This window comes from Stylophora pistillata, chromosome 3 (genome assembly GCF_964205215.1).
Source record: "Stylophora pistillata chromosome 3, jaStyPist1.2, whole genome shotgun sequence".
NCBI classification, from domain to species: domain Eukaryota; kingdom Metazoa; phylum Cnidaria; class Anthozoa; order Scleractinia; family Pocilloporidae; genus Stylophora; species Stylophora pistillata.
In genome coordinates this window covers 10,147,501-10,162,836 of record NC_142521.1, presented here as the reverse complement: position 1 = coordinate 10,162,836, position 15,336 = coordinate 10,147,501, and the positions used below count along the sequence as shown (strand labels likewise).

The following is a 15,336-nucleotide window of genomic DNA, read 5'->3' as shown; positions in this document are numbered from 1 at the left end:
TTCTCAGAGGTCGATTGGATTCTTAAAAACGGGGTATGGGAAGCAAATAGACGGAAGAATACGAGTAGAGAATTCTCAAGCCCGACCACGATTACGGTGTGAAATTTCGGCCATAACTTTTATAGCCTGGAGCAGGCCAACGGTATCTTTTGGACAATCCTCTGAATCAATCTACTCAGAAGAAAGAAAATATGAGAGTTCTTGTAGGTGTGTTAATGCAGTTACGTAACATGTACCCATGTGCATGTGAATTTTCTTTTCGTATGTTTATCATCTCATTTATTGCAATAATTATATATGGGACATTTACATTTGCTTTTGTTCCCTTTTTAACACTACCATAGCAGCACTGCTGTAGATAATAAACCATAAACATAAACTTTTTTTTAACTATACTGAAAATGTTTGCAGAGACAGGACACAAGCTTGTGTCCACCCCACCTTCTGTAAAGAGGTCTCCCATTTTCCCTAACAAAGGTATTTTATTACTTATTGCCTGTGTCAAAGAGCATGTCATACGCACCTTTTACATGCCATCCAATTTTCACCTATGTTTGAAAGCATTTATAACAAATAGAGATATTACCAGCACCCTGATTGGTCTAAAACCCATCGTTTATTCACCGGTAAACAATTCGTAAGTTAAAGTTTATTTTATGAAGCATGAATAACATGTACTTTCCATTGGTTTTTCTGGTTTAACTCTAAAGCATTTAAATATAAGATAACTGAGAGATTACTCGCACCCTGATTGGGTGAAAACCTTTCAATTTTTGCACTCACTGGTAAACCCCAAGGAAAGTTAAACTTTATTTTATGAAGCAATAGACTGCACTTTCTAGTGATAAATTATACTTGCACAATAAACTATGTGGGATGATGAGAGAACACTTGAAAAGTTAGTGTATCCCTTAGCTCCAGCTCATGATTATCAAACTCTTCTTGTATTCTCCTGACATCCAGAGTGAGTCAATATGCAGGTGAACCAGTAGAAAGAGCAGTTTGTTGCTTAAATAAAGCCCACTGATGACTGGGACTCTTTTTCAGGAGGGGGAACAGGATTTATTGGCAGAGCCTTGGTAGAGGCCTTGAAACGAAAAGGACATGAGGTCACCATTATTTCAAGGAGTCAGGCGCCTGGAAAAATAACTTGGGTAAGAACATTAAGATATTTATGTCTTCATGGAACTAATCTGACTAATTTATGTTTCAAGCATATTGCAAGGTTTTATTTCTGTATGGTTTCAATCGGTATGTACTGGTAGTTTGGAGGAAACAGATGTGTAGGGTCATTTAGCATGTATGATAGCAGCACATCCATGCCATCTGTGGTCAAATGCTCCCCCCCCCCCCTCCATACACACACCAGGCCCAGTTGTTTGAAGGGTGAATTAGGCCATAAATCGTTAAATGGTGAATAGTGCAGGGTGTTTTGTTAACAAATACTAGCTGGATAGCAATTTATCCGTAAGAAAGAAATATCTACCTTTTGAACAACTGAGTCCAGAATTTAAAATTGTCAGTCATACAGAGGTTGGGAAATGATGTGACTGCTTTGTTTTCAAACAGAGTGAGATTGCAAAATTGCCTTTGCCAGAATGTGAGGCTGTAGTAAATCTTGCTGGAGAGAACATTCTTAATCCGCTCAAAAGGTAATAATGCTATGGTATTGTTAAAAGTAAAGGGAAAGTAAGTGCTGGGGGTATTCAGGGGTTTCTGCTACGTAAGAGGCGCCATAATTATATTCTCCCGCTTGTCAGAACTGAACGTTTCAAGAGGACTTTTGTTAATAGATGTTTGTTCTCTTATTAGTTAGTCAGTTAGTAATTTAGTTAGTTCATTAGTTTTATACTTGCTGAGTTCATATCATTGTAACTAAACACGTTTGTTGTTTAGAATGCTTAATAAAGACTTTTACTTCTTTTGTTTTGATGACACTAATGAAAAGCAATGATTGAGCAAGGTGCAATGATTGAGCAAGGTGTAATGATGAAGTGCAAATGAATAAAATCTTATGCCAAAGAACTTATATGAACTTACAAACAAAGAGAAATTATTCAAAGAAAAAGTAACAGAATACCATTGAAAACAGAGTGTAGAAACAAACGAACTTAATGAAAATGGAAGAAAAAGAAAACGAACAAACTTGTTACAATAACAATCAAAATGAATGAAAATGTGACAGAGAAAAAAGATGCATACAAATTAAAAAACAAATGCAATTTTGGCGTCAACACGACTAGTATTGTACATAATGAAGTATAAGTAGGGTTTAATTACATAGTCAATCATGGTTGGCGAGTTAAGTTGTTATCACTTAATTTTTGTCAAAGCCATCTCATGACTGAATAGCAAAAAAAAAAATTAAATCTTTATTTTGCACTTTTGAACAGGTGGAATGAGGGGTTCTTACAGACACTGAGGGATAGTCGAATAGAAACAACTAAAACCTTGGCAAAAAAAATATCAGAGGCATCAAATCCTCCAAAAGTGTTTGTCTCCTCTTCTGCTGTTGGTGAGCTCTTTTCAATATAACAAAGAGTGCAATATATGTGTTCAAAAGCCCTTGTGGTTTACCCAAGAGGCCAAAATCTCATTCTAGGCTAAGTGCTGCGATCCATTTGGTTGGCTTTATAGCCAGAAATACTTTTGTCTTGTAGTGCTAATAATGAGGAACACTGAGGGCTTGCTTATAGTACACCAGCCTTTTACTAAACCTTGTGACTCACTTTATCTCTGCCACGGCATGCTGTTTAGAGCTATTCTTTGTTTTATATTCAATTTCACCAATATAAATTTCCCTTGAAGAAAATGCTGAATTTCCTACCCAATGTATTTCTATTTTACTTTATTTCCATGTGAGCTTGTGCAACTCAAAACTTAGGAAAACTCTTACATGACATTGAGAGAGAGAGTGGTATAGAAATAACTACACACATATTGCACTTGTTGCTAACTAAACTTCATATATGAAGACCTTGCAAGTAAAATGCATCTCACCACAAATTTGTTGTGATGTGGGATTCTCATCACTCTCCTTATTGAATTATGACTCCCAAGAGTGACCAACGTCTAGTTTCTCCTTACACAATCACTCCTCAATCAAATATTAAGGTCACAAGAATAAAAGGAATGATCACTGAGTAAAGAAGCTCTTGATTCTTAAACAGGCTCTCCTTGTCATCACCTAAGAGAAATGTATAGAGAACAGTATGGAGAATATACATACTGACGTTAGGGTGTAAAAGATTAAAGGATATCAAAAAAAAAAATAGTGGGTATTTTCATTTTAGGCTACTATCCTCCAAGTGATACTGCAGAATACACGGAAGATTCACCTCCAAGCTCTGCAGATGCGCTGACAACACTCTGTGCTGATTGGGAGAAAAGTGCTAAGCTTCCCGATGGCTGTAAGACAAGGCTGGTCACCTTAAGAATTGGAGTTGTATTGGGCCGTGGTGGAGGCGTGATACAGCAGACGATTTGGCCATTTTGGTTCGGTCTGGGAGGTAAAATAAGATTCGTATAAAATTCGGCTTGTTAGCTCAATTGGTAGAGCGCTGCACTAGTATCGCAGAGGTCAGTGGTTCGAATCCCGTACAGGCCAGATTTTTTTTTCAGGTCTGATTTTCGCTATTGCTTAAATAGCGCTATCTAAGTTGCGAGGATCGTGCATTATACGTATCTATAACCGCAGTTCAAAAAAAAAAAAAACAACAACAACAACAACAAAAAAAAGTATATGATCTTCATATATTCATCATATCTGTAAAGCAAAATTCATAGTAGCCTCAACATTTTCCTATTCCACGCATTCCATCACGCATTGGATTACGCATTGTGTTGGATGGACAAAATGGAACTCCATCCTCAGAAAATGGAACCAGGATTATTTATTTTTTCCCTTTCTTTCATTTCAGGAGTACTAGGTAGCGGTAAACAATATTTCCCTTGGATCCACGTGGACGACATGACGGGAATAATTTTTCACGCCCTGGAGAACGATCACGTGACTGGTGTATTAAACGCAGTAGCACCGCAAGTCGTTACAAACGAGAGTTATACGAAAGAGTACGCAGGCGCGCTGTGGAGACCTGCCATTTTGCCAACTCCTTCGTTTGCAGTCAATTTTATCTTTGGTCAGGATCGCGGAAAAATACTTTTGGAAGGACAGAAAGTTATTCCTAAACGGACGTTAGAGATGGGATACAAGTTCCAATACCCAGAGCTAAAACAAGCGTTAGCAGAAATTGTGAAATAAAAAACTTTTCTGTAGTCTTTTGCGTAGCGGTGGTACGGTGTTGTCACGCAACGCATTCTTTCGCGTATTTCGTGAAGGAATCAAACAGCGGCATTGAAAAAGACCAGATTTTTTCGAGGCATTTATTTCATGACTTTGAGGACTTTTGCCGTTATGGAGAGTCTAGTATTGTTGGATTTTTAAGAGTTTTGTGAAAGAGAAAACCGTGTTCAAATTATTGCAGTGTTATTAAAGGCTAACAACCTGTCTCCATCATGGTTACTTCGTTATGAGGAGAAAAAAGGATCTTGTAGTATGTTATGACTGATGGCTGGGATACCATTGACACTATATTGTTCTACATGAATAACTCAAGAAAGAAATAAACCTTTAATACAAGATACTTCATCTATTTTATTTCTGATACAAACTAGGAATTTAAAGAAGCAATTATTTGAAGAAAATTTACCGAAGAAAGACAAATTTTATATTCCCCTTAGCTTTCCTCCATTTTTTCTTTGTTACAGTTCAAAGCATAACATTCGGTCGCGTTTTTTGGTTACCAGAGTCGCCATTTAGATTGGAACCAATCAGGGAATGACGGAAATAACGGCGATGGGAGAAGCCGATTATTGTGTGTTTCTCAAGTACTATATCTAGCTGGGGTAAAAAAAAAAAAAAAAAATCAAACTAAGGTTAAGAAAATCTAAGTTCAATAAACAATCATTTATCTGTCGTCGATATCGTGATCACTTTTATAATGAGCCCATTGGGCGTCAGTGGACGTGATCCAGTTATTAGCGATCCATTTGACCCCAGACCACAGCCCACAGCCGCCATGAAGTGAGTACTCATCCATCTCTCCCATCCATCCTGTTTCTTCATCTAAAAAATGATTATACCACATGACTGCCTTGCCTCGCTTCGGTGTTACAACAACGTTTCCATCGTGACAGTATTGCATCAAATTGAACTTATCTACTTTCATGGTGTCGAGGTAAGTCTGTGGAGAAGAGATAAGGAAACGGTAGTTCTTCATAACTTAGTGAGTACAATGTCCCCTTCAAAGGACCAATATCTGCGGAGTGAGAGAGCCTGTATGCTTTGCAGGCATTTATCGGCCTAGCTGGTCCTGCGAGAGGCAGTTAGTTGTACTGTTTCGTTAAATGAAAATCAGAAAATCTGAATTTTTCTTAAGGGTGACAGTGTTGGTTTGAGTTTCATGATACGCATCTCTTTTCATCACGGGAGATGTTCTTCTGAACGAGTTCCCGGTTCGAAGCAAAACAATTCTTCACAAATTTAACTCATTTAATTTTACGAAAACAAAAAGCTACATCAGTGAGACAAAACAACATGGCGGTCATCTGACCTTATGGTCAAACTAGTTCCCAGTCCTTCTAAACAGGAGATACCATTTCTTGAACTTCAAAGAACTCGTGTGATGCCATTGCTATTCATTGTGGTTTAATACACCCTAGCTAATTAATATCAAAACAGTTTTTTTCTTCACCTTCACCACACCCCTCCCCCCCAGAGAACCACGTTCATTGGGGGAAGGGGTGGTGTAAAGGTGAAGCAAAACGTTCCTTCAATTCTTATGATATCACATTCCTCTGTTATTGAAAACGTAGCTAAAGGCCAGCCGTCTCGACCCATTTCTCCATAGGATGAAATTAGAATTCCCAGATTGACTCAATTCTGAAATTTAAATCGTTTGTTTATGAAGCGTTCTTAGAGTAACGAACCTTTCTATCAAAAGTTGTTTCATCTACCACAGGAAATGCGGTTTCTCCTCCTTCTTCCACGTCATTGAGATAATACAACACAGTAGCATATCTGTAACAAAACATTCAAGTTGGTCAGCTTCGCAGATTAAGTGCACTTTGATAGAGTAATTTCCAAGATGTACGTGGAATTTGAATACAAGGCTTTTCCCTATTCGATGCAGAAGCGTGGTGAGGGAAATTCGAAGGTCTGGGGTTCGATTCGTCACGGGAGTCACAATTTGTTTTCGGACCCAAACTCGTGAAAAGACGGAAAACATCACTCTATATTCCACCGCCTTGTACAAAATTTACCACCTCGTGCGATATCTACTCATTAAAAAATTTCTCTAAAGCAGCTCTTGCTCTAATGATCGTCGTACCAGCTGCTACAGGTGTTCAATACTAATGTTACCTGCAGACTCTACAATGTGGAAGCAAAGAGAGTTCCAGATGACAGCATTTCACGTGTGATTGGTTCGTTACGGGTTGGCTGTCATAGTGTGCGTTATAATGTCCATCTTCAGTGTATTTGACCACCTGACGATTTAAAATTAACTGCTGTCACAACAAAGTTTTATCACTCAAAGCACGGAGAGATAGCTCTACGTGAAAGTGTTGAGATTGCTCCAAGAGACGATTGATAATTCATTTTTCTTTTATATAAGCAGCCATTTGCAACTGCTTGTCTTGGAGCCAGACATCGCAAGAGTCCATCCTCCATACTGCTCGAGTAGCTAGTTTTCTATGGCCTTTCCACAAGAACTGGCTCTGGCCGGGTAATCAATGATCAGTTTACGATCCTTGATCAACAAATAATGGATGAGGTTGAGTATGATTTTCAGGATTATCAAGGCGGGGCCCATACTGTCTGTCGAAGCCGAAGGATGAGGTGGATTACTCTCTTTGTCATGCGAAAAAGAAACCAAATAATAATTTTTTGATCAAAATTGCTTATGAATTAAGGAGTTGCTGTGGCTGTAGCACAAACCTGTAAAGGTTCACCTCCTCGTATGATTTTATCGGAAAGCCTTAACAGCTTAGAGAGCCTGTGAAAACAAAAACAGACATATATATATATATATATATATATATAAGTCTACCCACTATATATATATATATATATATATATATAGTAAAACGATGAAACATGAAGCAAACTTCTAACTGTTCCAGCTTTAATGTGGCGACGTTTCGGCCTTCGGCCTTCTTCAGGTGGAACGTATTTACATAAAAACTAAAAACTAAACAGGACTTTTAGGTTTTAGTTTTTATGTAAATACGTTCCACCTGAAGAAGGCCGAAGGCCGAAACGTCGCCACATTAAAGCTGGAACAGTTAGAAGTTTGCTTCATGTTTCATCGTTTTACACTTACTTAATATTTTCATTGAAGCACTGTATCCTCCGCGGATCCTTCTACTGGGAGCTCATCGTTTGGTTTAACTTTTTACTCATTTTATATATATCTATAGTGGGTAGCGATCAAACAAGACGACACATGGTTTCTGTTACTCGGAGTTTCGTGCTTACGCACTCATCAGACAGATTTAATGATGAGTACGTAAGTAGAAGTAGATATCTATATTTATACAGGATAGCTCCTTCAGTGTAGTAAACACTGGTATCAACGGGGGTCCTGTTACCCACCCATCCCACCCCAGGGGAGGACATCCATCACACAGTAATCTCGTGCGTGGGAAATTAACGGGACCTCCATTTATTCGTCCCTGTCCGAGAAGACTAGAATATCTAATCATTTCTTGATGTTATAGAAAGGTAGCATATTCTTCTCAATTATTTTAAGACCCTGAGTGTTGGTCCGGCCGGGGTTCGAACCCTCGACCTCCGGCACAATAGTCCAGCGCTCTGTCCATTGAGCACGAAACTCCGGCGGAGTAACAAAAACCATGTGTCGTCTTGTTTGATCGCTACCCACTTTATTAAGCTCCGCACATGTGTATTGAGCACTATTCAACGGTAGCGGCTACTTCCTTACATATATATATATATATATATAACAATATATATATATAATTTTTTTAAAAAATCCCCTTATGAGTGGGCAACCGCGAAACAGGTCTGTAGGGATGTATATGTAGTTGTTTTTTCCGACTACCACACATTATACTTTTTTATATATATATATTTAGCTTCGCCTAATTATCTCAGGCAGGGAGACCACTACAGCTTTAGCCAATGACAGTGGATCCCGCGTTAACAATGACAAGGCCACATCCCCCATTCACCCCTTTTCAAGAAAGAGAAAATTGTAATGTATCATGAGAAGACACACGGGGCTTGCACTGTAAGTATCTCGGAGAGCTCCATACAATTCCTTAGCATAAAATTATATGGAATTGTATGGAGTTTTTTTTAGCATTAGCCGAAGCGCGGTGGGTGTTGTCACACATGATCCTCGCAATGGTCATACATGACAACACCCGCCGCGCTACGACTAACGCTAAAAAAGCTACATACAATTCCTTATAATAAAATTATAAGGAATTGTTTGAAGCTTTCTGGGATACTTACAGTGCAAGCCCTGTGTGTCCTCTCATACATCTCCCAATTAAAACTGAGGTGTTTACGATCGTCCATGGGAAAGTTACCCGATCGATTTTGGGTCCAGTTATTCGGCTCACCTCTTTCGTAATGTTTGTAACAAGGGGTCTGCTCGCTTGCCTTGAATCAACCAGGCCTGGTTACTAAACCTATCCCTGTGAGCTGGATGCTTTTCTTTGATTTCGTTCATATACCCATCCATGGCGGCGGTTGGCAGCGTGGTAAATTCTACTGGGGTCACTTGATCTATGATGTATTGATAAAAATGTCAAGAGCGGATTTCGATCAATTGTCGTGATGACTCAACCTCGTTCCCAGGGCCTTTTCCCTTAGCCCCACCCCCAGCTCCACCCCCAACTAAGGGAAAAGGCCGTGGGAACGAAGCTGGTGATGACTAAACCAAAGTAACCACGACACACACCCCCCTGGGCAACGCCCGGGCATTTAAACTTTTGAGAAGTTGTGTTCAAATGCCCCACCAATTTTTTTTTTCTACAAAGCAAAATCAGCGAACGGCGACTTTCTATACATTTACCAAGCTTTAAAACCTTGACCTTATAGACCTTTCCTTATTCGCGGAAGGGAACTATCACACTTAAACACCTCCATATTTAAAGATATAACGCCTGTATTTCGCTGGAAAGACTTGGCACTTCCGATTCAAGTTCCCAACGCTAGTCAGGCGAGGTTCAGATCCCCCACCCCCCGGGCACGGACGACGCCCAGATGCCCGTGGGTTGCCGGGTTGGGGGAGGGGGGGGAGGTTGATGTTGACGCTTCGGATCGATCGGCACACAATTAAAAAGGAAAAACAAGAAACCAGCTGAAATTGCAGAAAAATACGAGTAACCGAGTCTCAATTGGATGGTTTTAGCTTTGCATTTGATTGGTTGATATGGATGTTCAAGTTTTACTGACTGAACACGTAGAGAGGTGATGCGTAGCCATTGCAAACCCGGACTATTTTCGTCACTCAAGCAGAAACTGCTTAAAGAAGAGGAGAGAAATATTGTATTTGCTTGCAGGAAAGTGGTTTATTTAGCTACTCACCATCATCAAACTCCCAAATGTTCAGCTTGGTTATCCTAAAACGGGAAAGAAAAGTTGGAGTTTATACGTAACAGGAACTGTGCCTTCAAGTTAAAATCGTGAAGAAGAAAACTGATGATAGGCGATACTTACATGTCATCGACTTCTGTTGGACTCAGATAAAGATATTTGAAATCTGCTGCAAAGTCAATTATCTAAAGGAAAGAACAAAGTAACGCATTGTTGTAATGTCAAACGATGACGGTAGAAAGATTTTCGGACTTTTTTTCGAGGGAGTATCGTAAAAATGAAACCGAAATATTCCCAACTACAAATTACATTTGATGAAGATATCACAAGTAACCAATTAAAATTTAAAAGAATAACGTGGTCGATTGCTTGATGAGCTGGAAAACGTGAGTTGCACCAAGTTGCGATTGGTCAGGTTTTATTCTTGCATCTGATTGGCTGAGAGGGTGGCCAGAGTTCTCTTAGCCAATCACAGAGCCAAGCAAGGCTTTTTTTGTGCTGCTAAAATTGATAAATCAATTCTCTTGTAAAAGTGTAATTTTAACCTCATCCCTTGTGATGAGTCCGTCTTCATTTTTGTCCCAGTTTAGGAACTTTCCCACAGAGCCACTCGCATTTCCTAAAGAAAAATGATGGTTAAAATGAACAATATCGAATAAGAGGCCCATAGAGTTGAATTATTCCTGGAACTTGCCGGTCTATGATACAGAAGTTAATTTGAATGAGCTGCGTCAAGGTTTGTGGATTAAGAGAGAAATCATGTCACTCATTCTCCAGGCTTTTTTTCAATTTACACCGTGGCTATTATAACTGAATTCATATTATTTTTAAATAGTTACAAAAGTGAAATTGATATATCAATTGATAAATAGATAAATGAGGAACAAAAAAAAAATTGAAAGTTAGAGGGAGAACTTATGAAAAACGCGCAAGCACCCTTAGCTGTGAGACACTCCACCTAGTTAACAAAGTAAATGGAATATTTAGCCTCAAGGTTTTGCAGGATATATCTTTGTGGTCCATCACAATCTTATTCATCGATCATTGTTTCGTTCTGTTCTATTTCAGTTCCTCTTTGATGGTTTTCTTCTCTTCTGTTTATAGACAAATACACCAAGTCTTGTGCCCAGACCTTCCACGACCAAGAGGTTGTACACGGTAGGATCTGGTAACAAGATGAAGATGCACCCCACTCCCCAGTTTAGACGCAAAAAATAAGATTCCAGTCATCACAACATAGCTCCTATCTCAGAAACGAGTTAATAAACTGAGACTTTTGGGGATCCTCCTCGTTACCAAGCCTCCTTGTTAATTAGCATACCTCTTACAAATTCTTTGTTTTTCTCGAGTTCCTCATCGAGGTGAAGGTCGCTTCCTCGGAGGCCGACCTTTTCAGCTAAACTTATGATGTGGTTGGATTCGCTTTCGCTAAGAAAGTCTGGAATTTCTATAACCAAATAAAGAATAATATCGTAAATTTCGTTATGTAGCAAGAAAGTGTTTATTATTTGTGGACATTGCTGACCTGAATTTTCTTGAATCGATGCCATGATATGCACTGAGCAATCAATTGGACCAATCGCTGATTTCGAAGGGGAGCTGGGAACATTATGCCATGTATTTTCATCGAATATAAGGTATACAGCGTAATTGATAAAGAGAGATAGATTTAGCTAACTTTATATGAATAATCATTGACTGGGAGGCTGCAACCCTCCCTAGCGAGGGCAAAGAAGGGCAATCAGGCTATAATTAAGACGATATACAGAGACTTCTTGATATACAGGTAGCAGTTGCTATCTTGATCTAACACCAAATTCTCGTAACTGATTTACAAGAAAATGTGCGCCAGCCAGAGGGGAAGAATTAACAATCAGATCTTGGGAATCAAATGTTAAACTCACCAAATAGAGGAGGCTTAGATGCCAGTGTTATCATCTTGTATGTTTTTCCTTCTACAAGTTCAAGCTCTCTCACGTGACCTTTCTATGTTGATCATAACACATTATTAGTATTCGTAATCTCCATACGGTTGTCTTAACATTTCCTAGGGTGCTGACGAGGAGAATTTGTTTGACAATCAGGAGCTTCATAAATTGATGATCGTTTCCTTTATTCTCATGACCTTTCAGTTCAATCAAAGGTGATTATGCGAGGAGAACATAAAAGCCAGATAGTCATAGGGGCTCACTCACAGGGTCTCACTTATAGCGGTTTAAGGGTTAAAACAGGTTTTAAAAATTTCAATATTCACTCCTCTCTTTTTCCTCGAAAGCGAATTCAGCATTTTTGCAAAGGCGTCTCACCCCCACCACAAAGTTCTCAATGATCTAATTTGTGCAACAAAAATGATGATTTTTCTCCTTATTTTTTTAGCTATAAAGCTGCTTTGAATACTGTTTATTTAAAGTAGCAGGTGTCCTGTTCAAGGTTCTGTTACTATTTTTGCTGGTACCACGTGCTAATTTTGGTTTTATTTTGAAAATGGCGCCATTGCATAGTTTTTAACTTGAGGAGTTGTAGCACAATGCACGTATCTATCTAGTCTGAAACACATAGCTTTGTGCCGTACACGTACTTACATTATTACAGTGTGTACATTATAGTGCGACTACATAGATCGACCTATGGGGCGAAACCGCTGCTTCAAGCTATGGTTTCAGTAGATTGTAATGGAAAAAACTGTACTGAGAAGCCCACTTTTTGTACTCTCCCTGAATTACCTTTATCTTTATTTGATTATATTTTTATTTAGCAACATACCTTGACAGGATCCCATCTGAACAGCCTCGGTTCGTCATCACTGGGAATACACGGTCCTTTGTCTTGCTCCCTGAAACAGACGCCATTTTCGCAAGACTTGTCGAGTTGCTTGGGCGTATCACTGCTTACAGTTTGCGTTAAGTTGATGGTAAAAATAAAGGAAATAATTAGAATTTTTTTCTTGTTCCTCCTAAAACTTTCAAGTCGTGAACTTGTTTTGTTCATATTTGTTAGAATACTGCGCAATTTTCGCAAAAGTGTATTTCTGCCAAGTTCGCTGCACGCGACGTCTATTGGTTGCTGTGATTTCAGTGGAGTTTCTTTAAATATTTAATATTAATTTAATATTAAGGACCCTGCATCAGACGAAAAGACTGTTCTATGATTTTAAACTGTCCTTGATTTCGATAGATCGAGACAATTGAACCGATTCAAGAGCACAAAAAGATCAAGATTGGAAGGAAGCTTCTCCTGTCAACTTAAGCGCAATAAATAGCACACCAGTCCTGCAAAATTATGTTTTAGTGTATTCTTACCAAATTGACTCAGATAAGAGCCCACGGTACTCAGACTGGTTTACACGTTAAGAAGTAATGCTATTCCCCCTGGATACGATGCTGATCTATTTTGGATTAACACAATTAAGAGTATTGCCGGACAGGCGTAAAAATGGAGGACTGAAATCATAATACCAATAGCAGAATACAAAGATTACTACGACTGCTAAAACTGCAGATGAACTTACATAGTGCAATAGCTATCAAACTTGAGAAAATTAATTATTTCTTATCACTAACTGAAAAACTATTCATTTGCAATTCAGTTCGCCAGGAGTCATTTCAGTTGTAGATTTGAGTGCGTCCGTTAGGATTTAAATATACTAAAAGCAATAAGAATAGAAAAAACGTAAATATTAAGTCTAACTGAGCTGTTCGCTGGAGAGATGCACTGTTCGAAAAAAGCCAAAAGACATGTAGCAATGATCTTAGGCAAAAGATATGTGCGCCATAAACGGTGCCATGGCGTCATTCACATACAGTGACGGCAAATCAATGGATGGAGTCAGTACAACGTAATTAAACTTGACACAGCCGGTTGTAAAAAAAGGAGTCACTTTTATCTAATTAAATCATTTACCTAACTTCAGTTCAATATTTTAACTTTACGTCATGTTCCGGAAAGAGCCTAACTGTGGACTGGTGACTTTGTTTGGGGTAATAAGTTAACAGCCACAGTAGACTCATGGCATACAATCTTTCAAGAATAATGTTAAAAAAGTTGAAAATCCTGAAATGGCTTTGCAATTTGTTTTACCAGTAACTTAAAATCATTTACTCTGAAAGTTAATTCCACTCGAACAAAGACAGAATTTTAAATCATGATCACTACCTAAAAATGCTAAATACCGCACAGAAAAGCGCTAGATTCAGTTTATCTCAAAATTTTATGAGTTCAAAGTTTTTCTTCTTCTTCTTCTTTGATTTCAAAGTTACTTCTTATGTGCGCAAGTGGTGCGTCAGGGGCAGTAATCCAGTTATTTGCAATCCATTTGATTCCCCTCTGCACCCCACACCCCCCGTGAAGGGTGTAATCGTCCCTTTCTCCCAGCCAGCCAGTCTCTTCGTCCACGAAGTGATTATACCACATGATAGCCTTGCCTCGCTTTGGGGGGACCACTAGTTTGGCAGCATGGCAGAATTCCATCAAGTTGAATAAATCATCGCTCATGGTTTTGATGTACAACTGCGGGAACGTGGAGGAAATAATATCGTTAGGTATCTTCTTTGAAACTCTTACTGTTGTGCTCTGTGTGTCTACGATTTCACTGTTGATTTCACTGTTTTTCTTTTGCAGGCGAAAATAAAATTGAATTTAGCAGTTGCGCAACTTCGTCAGTTGGCTTTAAGCAAGTTGACTTTAAGCAAGTTTTGGTAAAAAAAAGAAAGCCAGATAATAATTACTGTACAGGACGAGAAACAACAAAAAAACTCAACGCATATGGTACGCCAGATTCTAAAATCGAAGCCGGGCGTCAGTGGGTGGTAGACGAGTGCCTTTGTGACAAAGTCATCCCCGGTCTCCCCATGAGGCATCACTCTTCCAAAATGTCCATCAATAACAGACTTAAATTAGCTAAAGTTTCTGAGCAAGAACAACGATATATTTTAGCCATTTTAGCCTTTTTAACCCACATAGCAAATCCCACAAACCCAAATAGTTAAAAAAACACAACAAAAGTACCGACCAAGTTTGAACAATTTTTATTGACACGTCGAAAAAATTGGAGATTATAATGATTTTGCTTCCCAACCAGTCGCATCGAAAACTAATAATCAACTATTTTACTGATTGCAGGGCCTTAGTAGCCATTACTGTTTTGATGTCACTTTATCACTGACCTGTTGATCGAACGTTTCATTGTCAGCAACTGGAAAAGCTGTTTCTCCGCCCTCCTCGACGTCATTTAGGTAATATAGTATAGTAACGTATCTAAAAAGGAACAGAAGAAATTTTACTTCGACTGACTTTAGATTGACCATCACACAAGAATGAGCCTCAATATTTGCAGATTTCTTCTTACTTTCTGCAGGATGAAAAACATTCCTACCGCGCGGAATGAAATACCGCAAGAATTCACCACTTACAGTTCTGAGAATACTCTATGGGAATAGGCAAAGGGTAGGACATGCCTTTTGTTTAACTTCGCTGTTGCTTTATTTCGTTGGGAAGTAAGTTTCGATGTTTATTAGAATTTTAGTAAATTATCAGTTTATCAGAATCAGCTTTACCCCATAAAGACAAACTCAAACGCAGATATAGTGTTTTATGGAATATAAAAACCAACTTTGAGCGTTAAACATCTCTTTTATTCTCTCCAATGGAGCAGCCAGCCCTAAATATGACAGTATGGGCCGTTTTTCCCGAGAACATACCATACTAACCTA

General features: G+C 38.8%; 3 protein-coding genes across 5 annotated transcripts in view; 1 reads left to right on the top strand and 2 right to left on the bottom strand.

The window, feature by feature from the left end:
• On the top strand, positions 1-4,513 carry LOC111321000 (epimerase family protein SDR39U1). Of its 2 annotated transcripts, XM_088752429.1 has the most exons (7): positions 1-207; positions 412-477; positions 1,048-1,154; positions 1,570-1,652; positions 2,394-2,515; positions 3,294-3,509; positions 3,921-4,513. In XM_088752429.1, exons 1-7 carry the CDS (start codon positions 192-194, stop codon positions 4,259-4,261), a joined length of 951 nt encoding a protein of 316 aa, XP_088608555.1. In that variant the 5' UTR covers positions 1-191; the 3' UTR covers positions 4,262-4,513. The 2 variants fall into 2 exon arrangements, with proteins under 2 accessions (XP_088608555.1, XP_022779492.1); XM_022923757.2 differs by lacking the exon at positions 412-477 and having other exon boundaries at positions 3-207.
• Positions 4,514-4,607: 94 nt separating this feature from the next.
• LOC111320999 (transmembrane prolyl 4-hydroxylase) lies at positions 4,608-12,709 on the bottom strand. Its single transcript, XM_022923755.2, has 11 exons — positions 12,392-12,709; positions 11,533-11,614; positions 10,950-11,075; positions 10,174-10,247; positions 9,752-9,813; positions 9,620-9,654; positions 8,650-8,815; positions 6,998-7,055; positions 6,422-6,546; positions 5,989-6,079; positions 4,608-5,243 (listed from the first exon to the last, which is right to left on the bottom strand). The coding sequence occupies exons 1-11, from the start codon at positions 12,614-12,616 to the stop codon at positions 4,968-4,970; spliced, it is 1,320 nt and encodes a 439-aa protein (XP_022779490.2). The 5' UTR covers positions 12,617-12,709; the 3' UTR covers positions 4,608-4,967.
• Positions 12,710-13,486: 777 nt separating this feature from the next.
• Positions 13,487-15,336, bottom strand: part of LOC111321084 (transmembrane prolyl 4-hydroxylase) — a 10,456-nt gene continuing 8,606 nt past the window's right edge. For both annotated transcript variants that reach the window (XM_088752428.1, XM_022923866.2), the window contains 3 exons: positions 15,334-15,336; positions 14,791-14,881; positions 13,487-14,134 (listed from right to left, as the gene is read on the bottom strand). The exon at positions 15,334-15,336 is cut by the window's right edge and continues 122 nt beyond it. In XM_088752428.1, coding sequence (XP_088608554.1) covers positions 13,844-14,134; positions 14,791-14,881; positions 15,334-15,336 — 385 coding nt within the window. In that variant the 3' untranslated portion in view covers positions 13,487-13,843. The remainder of the gene's footprint in view (positions 14,135-14,790; positions 14,882-15,333) is intronic.

Coding starts and splice junctions, on each gene's coding strand:
- LOC111321000 (XM_088752429.1), top strand. Junction 2,516..3,293: donor TGTCTCCTCTTCTGCTGTTG/GTGAGCTCTTTT, acceptor TTTTCATTTTAG/GCTACTATCCTCCAAGTGAT. Junction 3,510..3,920: donor ATTTTGGTTCGGTCTGGGAG/GTAAAATAAGAT, acceptor CTTTCATTTCAG/GAGTACTAGGTAGCGGTAAA.
- LOC111320999 (XM_022923755.2), bottom strand. CDS start 12,616: ATGAACAAAACAAGTTCACGACTTGAAAGTTTTAGGAGGAACAAGAAA. Junction 11,076..11,532: donor ATCTAAGCCTCCTCTATTTG/GTGAGTTTAACA, acceptor ATTTGGTTATAG/AAATTCCAGACTTTCTTAGC. Junction 9,655..9,751: donor CCAACAGAAGTCGATGACAT/GTAAGTATCGCC, acceptor TTCCCGTTTTAG/GATAACCAAGCTGAACATTT.